The sequence below is a fragment of the Lepidochelys kempii genome, chromosome 9 (genome assembly GCF_965140265.1).
Source record: "Lepidochelys kempii isolate rLepKem1 chromosome 9, rLepKem1.hap2, whole genome shotgun sequence".
NCBI lineage: Eukaryota > Metazoa > Chordata > Testudines > Cheloniidae > Lepidochelys > Lepidochelys kempii.
In genome coordinates this window covers 58,165,510-58,179,008 of record NC_133264.1, presented here as the reverse complement: position 1 = coordinate 58,179,008, position 13,499 = coordinate 58,165,510, and the positions used below count along the sequence as shown (strand labels likewise).

Genomic DNA, 13,499 nt, shown 5'->3' with positions numbered 1-13,499 from the left:
ATTTTTGCAATAGGGCAACCAGAACTGGATGCAGTACAGAGGGTGTGGATGCACCATGGATTTACATAGTGGCATTGTGACATTTTCTGTCTTTTCTAGCCCTTTCCTAATGCTGCCTAATTTTTTTGACTGCTGCTGCACATTGAGTAAATATTTTCAGAGAACTATTAATGCTGACACCTAGATCTTTTTTGGATGGGAATAGCTAATTTAGAACCCATTGTGTATCCATAGGTGGGATTATTTTTTCCCCACTGTGCATTACTTTGTATTAACATAGAAATTCATCAGCCAGTTTTGTGAGATTCCTTTGTAACTCCTTGCCATCTGCTTTGGCCTTAGCTATCCTGAGTAATTTTGTATCATCTGCAAACCCTGCCACCTCACTGTTTGCTCCCCTTTTTAGCTCATTAATGAATATGTTGAACAGCACAGATTGTTAGTGAATCCTGCTGTTCACCTCTCCCTTGTAAAAACTGACCATTTCTATTATTCAAGCAGTTAATGATCCACCAGAGGACCTTCTCTCTTATCCCCTGACTGCTTAGTTTTCTTTCATTGTGTCCAATGCAGAAGCCTTAGGACAAGAGTTACTTTTGTGTTCCCTTCTGTTTGGTTCACTGGATGGAGTTTGACATTTGTTTAGGAGGGAGACTCTTATAGCATGAGCTTGCAGAGGTGTCATTGATTTCTTACCCTGGAGGGCAAAATAGCGAGGGAAACCTAAGGCCCCTTAGGCATATGCTGAATGAGATTGCATCAACTGCCCCATTGGGGAAAGGATCAACACAAACATAGATAAGCCAGGGTTAGTTAAGGGAACGATTACCTTTGAGGTCCACATTTACCCAGCCCCAGAGAAATGCATGAATTCACATGACTGCCCCCAACATGCTCACATAAGACACTGCACGAAAGGCAGCGTATTAGAACTTGTTAGCAGCCCAGAAATAGAGGAGGAGATGTTTGGAAAAATTTCCTTTTACAACCAATGTGAATTAAAAGCTCTCAGGTAGGGCCCAGTTCACCCACACATCTGCCTTGTGACTGGCACCTGCACAATAGGCTAGTATCCTGTGCAAGATCTGACTAAAGTATGGTTACATGGAGCACACAGCTGAGACACTCCCACTTAACCCCTCTCATGGATATCAAGGCCCAGCTCCCCACAGGTATTTAGGAGCATATTCATTGATTTCAACAGGAGATAGAGGTATTTAGGAGCCTAATGATCTTGGTCTTATTCCCAGTTGTGTCTTCCCCAGAATTACAGGGACTGCTCCTTCAGTTACAGTACTGGATACTGCTCCTACTTTCACTCCTCTAGGCTACACAGACAGTGTGTTTGCAGTGCAGGGAGTAGCAAAGCAATGCTTGTTCCCAAAACAGACCCCCAAAAGATGCAACTAGAGCAACAGTTTAATAATATATCACTTCAACAAGCATCTACATAGATAGTACAAAAATATCTTAAAAGCCTAGTGTATTTTTAAAAACACAACTTCCTGGCATGGGTGCTAGAGATTGTTGAAATGAAACAGAAGGGGAATTAAGATTTCATCTTGGCACCCATGACATGACCAAAAATTGTATTTGATTTCCATGCTATGTACAAAAATCACATTTGCCAGAACAAACTATCTTAGCTGCATACAGAATTTCATGAGAGGTACTAAGGAAGCTCCAGTTTGGCAGTTTTACACTTTTGGTGGTAATAACACATGGATGCCCCATGCTTTCCCTCTATGTCTTCATATCAGAAACTACTGTGGCTGTACTTAAACTGCTTGTTTGATCACCCTTCCAGCAACAGCTTTGAGAAGTAAAGTTTTAGCTCCTTCTTGCAGTTGCTTAGCTCCATGGCACCCATTTATAATATTCCAGACAAATAGCAGCTATTTTTAAATATCTCAGGGTCAGAGTAGACTCCCAATATATTCCTTGTTAGACGAATGAGCCTTATGCCCAGGATTCAGGCTGATTAACCGGCATCGGTTAGCAGGAAGTTGTAGGAACAACCCTGAGGTCTGGTGGCAAGTTGCTTGCTTCTCAGGGTATAGCAAGATAGCACCAGCAGTGTCTTTGCATACACAGTAGTCTCTCCGTGCATCAAGAGGAATATAACGGCAGCTGGAAAGGAGGACACTGAAATCAAGAGACTGTGGCAAGTTTTTATACCCACATGAGCAGAACTCACTGCTAAATTTCCAGCAGATTATCAGGCTAATGGGAGAGAGAGGTACCAGCCCAAAGGTATTGGTCAAGTTACAGCTGTTATCCCAAAACTGTCGCTCCCAAGGGAAAAGCAGGAGGGCCATTTCCACTCAGCATTGTCTTTGGAGGGAGGCTGCAAGAGTGAAGTCTGAATAAAAAGCTTTGTTAGCTAGTACACCAGGCAGAGGTGTAGGTACACTGTTTTCCTATTTGAACAGGAGAGTTCCAGCAAGATATGTTCTTATAAAATCAAGATCATTCCACTGTACAGAATTTCTTCCTACACAGCAGCTAGCCACCCCACTCCCTAACCAACAGTTATCGTGCACCTACATCACTGCACAATTCCTGTAGCACTTGACTGTATATCATTAGACATGCTATAAGCCCAATTTCTCCTGCCCTGCTGTAGACAGCCAGAGAATGCAAGACAGCAAAGATTCTGACTGTGTAAAGGCGTATTCTACTGTCTACCTATAGGATCAGAGAGGAAAGAAAAGCTGAAGTGATGTGACCGACTTTGTAAACTCTGTACGTTAGGGGATAGACTAAGGGCAAAATAAAGTTAACACAGATGAAATATCAGGGGCTCTCCTGAAAACAGCTGCAGTTGCCAAGCTGCCACAGCTCTAACAGGACCAGTACTCAGGGCTCCTCGCATTCTTTTGGGGACATCCCTTGCTTCCAGTCAGGTCAAGCGCGAAACACTGTAAGCATGGAATTACTGTAGCATAATAAAGTGCATCCTTGTGCCATGGACACTACATTTGAACAGTGTCCAGCCATGCACACAACTAGCTCCTGGAGTTCAACACAATTCTAGGGCATGATTTCAGAAGGGAACAGAACCAACCTTCAGCAAGAATGTGCTCATCACCAGCTAGAGCTCCTTCCTCTCCAAACTACATCTGAGCAGGGAGATCAGCAAAGCCCAGCACTAGGCAATACTGAATTGATCTCTGTTATTTTTACATTTTTCTTGAAGGATTGGGTAACAGTTAACTTGCCTTTCCAAACTAGGCAAAACCCATCTCCATGTTATAGCCCAGTGATGGGTCTGCAGGTGCAGGAATTAAATAAACTTCAGGACAACTGGACACACATGCTTGTTTTTGCATGAATCGGAGAAGTCAATGGAGCTGAGGAAGGGGAAAGAGTTAACCCAGATTGACAGCAGCATAGAGCATGCTCTTGCATTTCCCATCACCCACTGTCTAGCTTCCAAAGAGATAAGATGTTAAGCATGCTATCATTTTTTGCAGGGAGGGGCAGGCAGACTGAGCTGTTCTGGGATGCCTGCTCCTTTGTCTATGGCACGAAAGTGCCAGTTTCTGTTTGGAGAAGGAATGTATGGGAATGGCTCCCCTTACATGCCCAGTAGCTCTTTAAACACAGTATCTCATGATTAGAAGAGCATGTGTCACCTACTGCCCAGTAAAGGCTCATATGACAGACAGGAAGGTAGTCACCAGAGATTTTAAGGTGCAGCTGGATGGGAGATTGCCTGGAAGATTCAGCCTTTTGCTGAGAACAGATGGAATCTGCTCTGCAAAGGAAGAGAAATGGCTTTCAGGATTCAAAGTAAACTGTGAATCCCGAACAGCTGCTCTCTCCACTCAAACTGGAATCCTGCTCCAGGACACCATATCCCAGGTAGTACTACACAGAGAAGAAACCCACCCACTTCCGCCTGCCCCATGTGCACCAGATACCTACAGGTAGCTGCAATTCCATACTAGCCAGAGAAAGGCTTTGGTATCAGAAATGCTGATATGATGCCAGGGATAAGTTACAGTTATTGTCACTATGGAAATGCATCCCGGACTGGATGGGCTGGTAGTGCAGGTTTCAGTCATATGCACAGACATTTCAGGCAGCCTTTCTGCCACACATACAGCCTCAGTGCATTTTAAAGTTCACTGGCTTAGACACCAGCTAGAGAGTGAGAGAGGAGAATACCTTCTAAATGGTGGGATGCCCAATGACTTTCAAAAACGTATGATAAGAAAGGATCTGGGATAGTGACATGCAACACTCACAATTTCTATTGCCAGTGCCAATGCTACAATTCCATTAAGGGGATGTATAAATAACACGGATAAGTGATCATCTGTGTGTAACATAATGGCAAGAGTCTAGGGAGGAGTGAAGGCAGAAGAACCGATCTACAACAGTATTTCTGCCATGTACTCACTCTGCCACCACCCACTGCGGAATTAGTTGTTTCCCCAAACACCTGTGTCCATTTCCGAGCATGTTCTAAGACAGCCTCAGACAGTTCTGCCTCCATCCATTGATAGCCATGAAAATACCATTTTCCTGGAGGAAGTATGGGCTTTCCTATTACCGGAGAAGAGAGAATACAAGTCAACTAGGAGCTTGACGAACCTTGTGTGCACTGGAAGAGGAGAGTTTATATTGGTCAGTCTTGTGCAGCACAGCAGTGGGCCTGTTCTCAGATCTCTCTCTTGCAGGCTGTTCATGGGGTTGCAACTGATCCCGAAAACTGCAGTGAGGCATTTTGAGTGGGATAGGGAGTCAGATCGACAAGCAGACACTGAGCGTCACGACCCTCTAGATTGATTCCAGTACCAACAGAACTCAGGTACAGAGAAAGGAAAGGGAGGAAAGTTAACGGCAGTGTTGCAGGGAGCGGGGGGGCTTGAACCCAGGAGGAGCAGGAGGACCTGAGGAAGCAGAGTCTGTCAGCACAACCCACTGTTTACTAAGTGGGAGGGGGTGAGAAAGGACAGAGTAGTCAGTTCTGTGTAGTTTCTATGAAGACATTCCAAGCAGGAATCCCCCAGCAAACCCTCCAGTCAGGATAACGTTCTTCTTCAGAAATGTTATCACCTGGGCAGGGGGGAGAGGACAGTCAAAACACTCTAGAACCAGTCACTCAGGTCAGATGAGCATTGAGCCCTCCCACCCACTGCACCCAGCTTGCTGCTATCCCTATCTAATTCAACTAATGGCCAAAATTAATAGCAGGAGAGCTAGTGCTATTCTGCCCCCCTTCCACAGGAGGGGAGGCAAAGACGTGGCCCTCCCTACTTCATTCATTGCTTGCACACTATGGCATCACAACATGCTGCAGACATTCTGACCAGCTGCTGAACGTGCATTAGGGGCTTCAAACATTTATAGCTGTACCACAATTAACAGTCAAGGATCTAGAAGACAGGAGGCATGGGGACAAATGCCCCCTGCACACATTGACCCAGAGTGTAGAGGCAATCTAGAGTGACTGATCCACTCTTATACTGTGCTATCTGTTTAGCTGTCTTAATTGCTCTGAGAAGGTCCTTCTCTGGATTCCAGGGGATTTCCCACAGGGCACTGTATGGTGAAACACCATCTGGAAGCCATCTTGGTGATCTCACAGGACATCTAACAGATTTGCCCACTACCCTATCTTGCTACTGTGTAGCTATCCTTAAAGAGCCCCAGAAGTAGTTCCCAACCCTTCTCTCCAGCATCTGGATACATCCAGGCAAAGATCTGAGAAGGAGAAGTGGTCTCACCTCATCAACTCTGCTTTTAACTTCTGGGGTCAGTTTGCTGCCACTGCTGTGAAATTTCAGCTGCTCCTTGGCTTTGCTCACATCCTGCTCTACTAGCTTCCAGTCCACTTTGATGTATCCGGTGTGGTTCGCAATCTACATTTGAGGGGTGATAAGAAATATGAAGTGAATCCTGCACAACCTTTAGCTAGCAAGACCTTCCTTTCCCTCCTGCCCCATTGCTAACCCAAATAACACACTGAACTCTAAAAGGTATCATCTCATCTTGGTTAGTGAGAGAACTATTCTACTAACTAAATTAATGGAAAGGGAATATAAATGGGCTAGAGGCATGGAGAAATTAAGTCAGTAGTTCAGTTACATAGGACCCCCTCAGCTTACCTCTATCAGTAGGATCCTCCAATGGAAGTTCATATGCAGAGATTTTTACATATTGTTTAACATTAACCTATGTCAGCCTCTCTGCTTTGCAATACAGAGCTGGCACCAACTGCATTTATTAACCCCCAAGTTTGTTATATTGGTATCATTCAAAGCCTACACGCAGCTGTCACATTCCAGATCTCCTGCTGCTATGGGAAGGCATGGTTTATTAATAGGTTGTCTCTGTATAAGTATTTTGTCTTGTCATGGTGGGCCAACAGTGAAACACTGCCTGAGCAGTGCTTTAAAGAGACATCCACCTTTAACGGAACAAGGAGAACTAGTGGGGTGAGGGAAAGCAGTTATACACGATTTAAGTGCTGGAACAAACAAAGAAGGGGATCACTGGGTAGGGTCCAGTGGTTGCATTCTGTCTCACATACAACAGTGAAATCTAGATTTCAGTTTCCTGCCCTCCTGGCCCAGCAAGCCAGCACAGGAAACTCTGCCCTGCTCCAGGAGGGTAGGATTTTTAAAGCCAAAGAAAATATAGTTGAGAAAATGAGTAATTTCTATTGCTGCATTGCCCCCAAAGAATACATTAAACAGGAGGCTTCTTGTCCCTAACCAGGCTCTGGAGGGTGTTGCCCACTGAGGCCTTCCAGTAAAGCTAAACTCAGCCTGGCTGAACAGACATGGACAGTGCCCCGTGAAGTTCAGTGCTGCCCCTCGCCTTGGCCAGTAGTCGTTACTGAGCACATGACTTCCCTCCAACGCTCAGTCAAGAGCACACAGTTTCTGCAGTGCTGCTAGTCCAGAAAGGAAGAGGCCCAGTCTGGGATTTGAAAACAGGCCTTAACTTCAAAAAATCAGCAGCTTCAGAGCAATGCAAATCTGACTCAGTTGCAGCTATTAAAAGTGAAGAAGCCCCACCCACTGTGATGCAGCATGCCTATATAAAGGAACTAATGTAACTCCACTACCATAGTATATGAGCACCTCACAATTTGCAATGATTTACCCTCGCAGCACCTCAGAGGCAGGGCAGTGCTATTATCCCCATTTCACAGAGAGGGACCTGAGGCCCAGAAAAGTACAGTCTATACTGCAATCCCAGGTGTGATGGCAGCTTGGGCAGCCACATACCCACATTAGCTCTAGTCACACTAGCACTGCTAAAAATAGCACTGTAGATGCAGTGGTGAAGCCTTTGCCACCACATCTATACTGCTATTTTTAGCCATGCTAATGCAGGTATGTCTGCCCGAGCTGCAGACCTGGACTACAGAACAGACATATCTAAAGTGACTTGCCCACAGTCACACAGGAAATCTCTAGCAGAGCAAGAAATTGAATGTAGGTCTCCTGATACCCAGGCTAGTGCCCTAACCACTGGACCAGCCTACCTCTCTGTGCAGCTCAGAACTATCCCCAGGAGCAGTCTTCACAAAGCCTAGACTAACCATACGCACCTGAAGTAGGAAAAAGCCACCACCAACTGCTGTTGCTGCCAGCTTTCCAACCTTCTGAAAGATGAAGCCAGTACACCTACAATCAAAAGGAGGACAGGCCAGAAAGTGAGTTCAACCAAAACCACACACACACTTTGGCTTTCTATAGATACTCCATCTTTCTGCAAACACCACTCAGACTCCAGAAACAGCCTCACTAACCAAGGAAGATAGATGAATAAGGAGAGCCAATTTGGGATTAGGGAAAGGAAGGGCAAAGCAGCCATCTCTGTGGGACCCCACAATAGACTGTAAAACTGAGTCCGTTTAAATTTTCACATGCATATCCTCACTCCATCTATAGATTTTTATCCCTTTACCACTGATTTTCTGCCAAGTTTTCAAATGACATTAACATGGGATTTTTTTTTTTGATGGTCATTTCTGACCAAGAATCTTGGATAACATCCTCTCAGCTGAGAGAATAAAACTGTAACTGGACTGGTATTTTTTCTGGCTGCTTCTGGAGCAGAGCGCTTCACATGTGAAGCAGATCCTGCACATTCCAGGGCAGTTGTTTTAGTTTCTCAAAAAGGGAGAAGAAGATAGTTTGTAAAGATAAAAGTTTAAAGACTGATAGTCTTGAGTAGATGTAGGTCTAGACTATTTGGACTGTGCCCCTTTATGGTTCCACCTGGGTGTTGTGGAATTTTTCCCCTCTACCCACATGAACATCCCCGCCATCAAGACATAGATGAACACAGCTCTCACTACTTGGTTAAGCAGTAAGGAGACATATAATTAGGGCCCTACCAAATTTATGGTCCATTTTGATCAATTTCACAGCCAGAGCCTAGCCCCAGAGAGGTCTGATCTCCTCCCAAGAGAGGCAGTGCAGGGAAAGGACAAGTCCTGTCTCTCCCCAGCCCAGCCAGGACTTGCAGCTAGGAGCCCCCCAGCTGGGTCGCTTCCAGCATGGGAGAGATCAGATTTCACGAGGAAGGGCTTATATCACGTTCTGGGACATGTTTTTCACAGCCATGAAATTGGTAGGGCCCTATATATATTGTCTGACATCACCCACATCAAGTATTATTTCAGGTGATACAGATGCACTATTCAGGTTATAAAACAGAAGAGCAATCCTTTTCCAAACAGGTGCACAGGACACAAGACAGAAGTTACAGGTTCATACTGCGAATAGATACATGTTGTAGGGTTACATCTTATGCTTTAAGTGGCTTATCTTTGGAGTAGAATGGGGAGAACTATCGCAAAAAGCAAAAATGTGCTGGAAAAGCAGTCCTGATTGTACTTCCTAATTTATACTATATCTTAATTAGAAGAGAGAACACCCCAGTGGCACTGTGGATAGCGGAATATTCCAACAGAAAGATCTAGAAGTGGCTTGAGGGTCACAAGCAAGCCAATTCTTCCTCTCAACAGCAGAAGATTTGCTTCTGAGTACACTGAACCCTTTAGGTCGAACTCTTCTCAGAAGATGAGACAAGAAAGTTCTGTGGGAAAATACTGTAGCCTGACTCCCAAGAGACAATGCATAGCCCCAAGGTTTTGGTCATCCTAGAAGACTCACAAGCATCTGTCCCAAAAGATAATTAACAACTGGAACAGCTGATCTACGGATGTGGTGGATCCTCCACAACTTAAGAGCCTTTAAAATCAAGACTGGATATCTTTCTAAAAATATACACTTTACTTCAATTACAGGCTATTGGATTTGATGCAGGAATCACTGCATGAAGTTCTGTGGCCTGTATTATGCAGGTGGTCAGACCAGATGACCATAAGATTCTGTATTAAGAGGCATTTCATATGTAAGACACGGGAAGTAACTGTCCTGCTCTACTCAACACTGGTGAGGTCTCAGTTGAAGTACTGTGGTCAGTTCTGGGCAACACACATTTTAAGAAAGAAATGGACAAATTGGAGAGCATCCAGAGGACAGCAACAAAAATGATTAAAAGGTTTATAAAACCTGACCTACAAGGAAAGGTTAAAAAACTGTACATATTTAGTCTTGAGAAAAGAAGATGGGGCGGGGCTGCAAAGGAACATTCAGGAGGTGGGCAGCAGGGCCTGGGCCAGCCCCCAGGCAGGGAAAGGAGGGAGCTCTGCTCTGCCACTGGCCACAGCTCTGCCCCAGTTCCGCCTTCAGCATTGTGCAGTAATGGGAGGGAGGGGGCACAGCATGGACAGATTCCATGACTGGTAAGGAGGTGGGGGGGGTGCGACAGGAAAAAATTTGGCACCACTCTGTTAAGGGCTGTTATAAAGAGCACATTGATCAATTGTTCTCCATGTCCACTGAAGACAGGACAAGAAGTAATGGCCTTAATCTACAGCAAGGGAGACTTAAGTTAGATATTAGGAAAACATTTCTAACCGTAAGGATAGTTAAGCTCTGGAATAGGCTTTCAAGGGAGGTTGTGGAATCCCCAACATTGGTGGCATTGGACAAATACCTGTCAGGGATGGTCTAGGTTTACTTGGTCCTGCCTCTGTGCTGAGGGATGGACGAGATGACCTGTTGAGGTCCCTTCCAAACCTACATTTCTATGATTCTATAATGGTCCTTTCTGGCCTTAAATTCTACGAAAAGCTCATGTGACTGAACAAGATATGCCTGAAGACACAGAGCTCAGTCTAATCTCCCTTCACCTCTGAAATGCTGTTTTCCACCCACATGCATATGCTTCATGTGATCTCTCACCAAACAGATGCGATCTTTTGATGTCTAGCACTCCATCCCCATTCATACATTAAAGAAACCCTATGCCTGCCAATGGGAGCAAAAAAACAACCACCCCACCATGACTTATTACCATCCAGTGACTCCTCCAATCACCAGCTGAGTTGCTACATTGTATTTTTCAGCACTTGAGCCAGAGCTCCGCCCAAAGAGCTTGCGCCACCAGGGCTGATTCTTGGTGTACTCTGCCAGGTCCAGCACCTCGCAGGAGTCCTTCTTTGCTGTGAATATGAAAATACACGTGAGCATAGGTATATCTAGTGTGGCAATACGACACTGAAGGGCAGAGACTAGGTTTATTCTCTAGTCAAGCGTACTTCAACCCACTGTTCTTAGCCAGTAGCATTGAGATGAGGAGCCTCTGAGCACAGTAAATGGTACTGTCCTGATGAAATTTAAGAAGCAGGAACAGAACCTCCTTAAAGAGAACAGGTGGCTTTAGTCACCTGTTCTCAGCTCAAATACAGTCTTAGAAATTCCTAATATAACATTTTATACTTACATAATGTCTGCCTCAGATCTCAAAGCACTGAGCAAACATTCATAAACAAAATTTCATATCCCTCTCTGTGGGGTTAAGCAAGTCTCCCATTCCATCTTCCCAGACAGGGAAAAAGAAACAGAGAGGTAAGTGACTTGCCAAGGATTACTCAGTATATCAATGGCAGAAACAGAACACACGTCTTCTAATTCCCAGTTTGTAGCTACAGTGCTGAAACCATCCTTCCCATCTCTGAATTATTTAAATTAAATGCTACTGGGAAGAGAAAAGGTATGGGTCTTTCATAAATTGCTACCAAGAAAAAAACCTCCCCCCATCCCATGTAAAAGAACCCAACAAAAAATCCAAAGAATTCAGCCTCAGCCATCACTTTCCATTGTTCCTGGGAGTTGCACTCAGTGCACTGCTATGATGCCTAGCTGTGATATAGTCAAAATAGACGTTCATCCCACCCTTACTAGTTTTGCCATAGCTTTCATGTTCTGGCTTTCTGAATGTTTACGTGGCTTGGTTTTTAAACAATTGTACTTCTGATTTTTCATATACAACAGCCTCCCAAGAATAAGAGGCCCAAAAATGCCAGTTGCACCATTTCTAGAGATCCTATTTTTGTCTTTCTTGTCCTTCTCCAGCAGAGATGGTCTACTGCACATCTTAGCACTGCAACATACAGTCAACATAACCCTGCGTCCCTGGGTATTCTGGAGATGTTAATAGATGGCTCGTTTGCAGGTTGCATCCTAAGAGTTCAAATATGCTAGTTCAAAAGCCTAGAGACAGGGACCAAAAGATGCCAAACTTTTAAAAATAAAATCTATTGGCAGATGGACATACACCAAGTTTTAGCCTGAAGCAAAAAACTTTTACAGCTGAGGGGATTTATAATGAAAATGTTGACTCCTTAACTGTTAACTGAAAGCACTGGAAACCATAGGATTACAATATAACATGCTGAGTCAGACAAACAGTCTCCGATACACACGGAGTTTGCTAACCTATAACATGGAGATGAAATACTACACACAAGAGGCAAAAGCTGAAAAGATCACAGTGGACTCATGTCTTTGGCAGCTGGGGAATACACGCCCTGCGGAAGTAGTTACTTGGTGAGTTCAGATGCCAGGTATGCTATGTTAGATCAGTATCTCAGATGTCCAGGCAGCTGTAAGCAGTTGCTTTTTAAAAAAAAAAAACGGGGGGGGGGGGGGGGGGGGGGGGGGGAGAGGGAACTGCTATCACCCTGATGTCCACTACTAATTTTCCCATTCCCTCCCCTTAAATATTCCTCATTACAGGACTTGGAATGATGATAAAAATGGGTAAAAGAAAGACTGCACAGAAGTCAAATTCTCTGTGGATCACAATTATACTACAAGTAAGGATGTACAGATAAGACAGAGGGGCGTCTGCTCATATACTGCCAGAACATGGAACCTCCCATAAGAAACATTTACTCTGAATGGACCCAGACTAGAAATTTGAGTTTGATTTTATATTAAAGATACCATACTACCTAATCAACATTAAAAATTCACAATCAAGCAGTGATCAAGAGCCAATTAAAATGATGCTTTACAACATTCTAAAACTTACAAACTAAGGCAACTTTAGAGGTTTTGAAACCACACTCAGTTTACTGTTCTCACTGATGGGGAAATGTTTTCATATAGGTAATGATGTTCCATTGACACCAACCATTTGTCTGAAAAAAAAGATTTCACTAAATGTACAAGGCTATATTTGCCATTGTCAAAGCAGCACAATCTACATTACCAGGTTTTAAAAAATGAAAACCACAGAAACCAGGCTAACAGCAGCAGAATTAGCCCCAGTTAACCTTAGCGACTACCACGTTTATTTTTAAACGCCATTATCTTTCACTGGAAGAGAGATCCTGTCTGATAGTTTACACAACACGTTTTGTTGTTTACAAGCTGTTTTACAGCAGGCTGTGGGAGGCATGGACGCGGCAGAGGGGGGCTGACAGCGGCAGCCCCCGTAAAAAGGGACGCTCGGACACACCGAAGGCTGCATACGTGCCCCCATGCCGAGCAGGCCCAGGCCGCGGATTGTGGCCTGACCCCCGCGCCGGGAGCCCCAGTCGCGGACCAGGCCCTGCACAGACCCAGAACAGAGAGCGCTCGCCCGCTAGGAGCGGCGCTGGCCTTGGGCTGGGAGCGCCTAACACCCACGGTTGGGGGCCGAGAGGGTGCTGAGCCCAGCCAGGCACTCCCGGCCCAGTGTGGTGGGGAGCAGCGGCCTCCAGCAGAGCCCCCCGGGTCAGGGTCAAGCTCGCGAGCTGCGCGCAGGCCGCAAGCGCAAGACCCCAGCAGGGCTCTCACCTCCGCCCGCCGCCATCCCGCGCGCTCGCTGCCGCGCCCACCGCCGGCGCTTCGCCTCCTGCTGCTGCCGGATGAGCGAGGCGCAGGAGCGGAGCTGGACACGTGACACAAGCTCCTCCTCCTCCTCCCCCATCTCACCCCTGGCGGACTTCGCCAGGCCCCCGCCACGTGACACCTGAGCTGCTATACGTCACATAGATACCCTGGTCATGTGACCTTGATTCCCCACCGACCTACCCTCTGTCTGTATTCGTGATCCCCCTCCTCAGTCTCGTTTGTCACGTGATCATGATTCCTTCCCGCGGATATACACCCAACTCGTGGTCATAATGC

At 45.5% G+C, this 13,499-nt stretch overlaps 1 protein-coding gene across 1 annotated transcript; it reads right to left on the bottom strand.

Annotated features, from left to right (window-relative positions):
- Positions 1–17: 17 nt before the first annotated feature.
- Positions 18–13,299, bottom strand: FUNDC2 (FUN14 domain containing 2). The gene is given in 7 exon segments (XM_073360576.1): positions 18–5,067; positions 5,739–5,873; positions 7,574–7,649; positions 10,396–10,543; positions 12,418–12,455; positions 12,457–12,526; positions 13,167–13,299. Coding segments are annotated over 7 exon segments (678 nt in total). The 3' UTR covers positions 18–4,989.
- Positions 13,300–13,499: the final 200 nt, after the last annotated feature.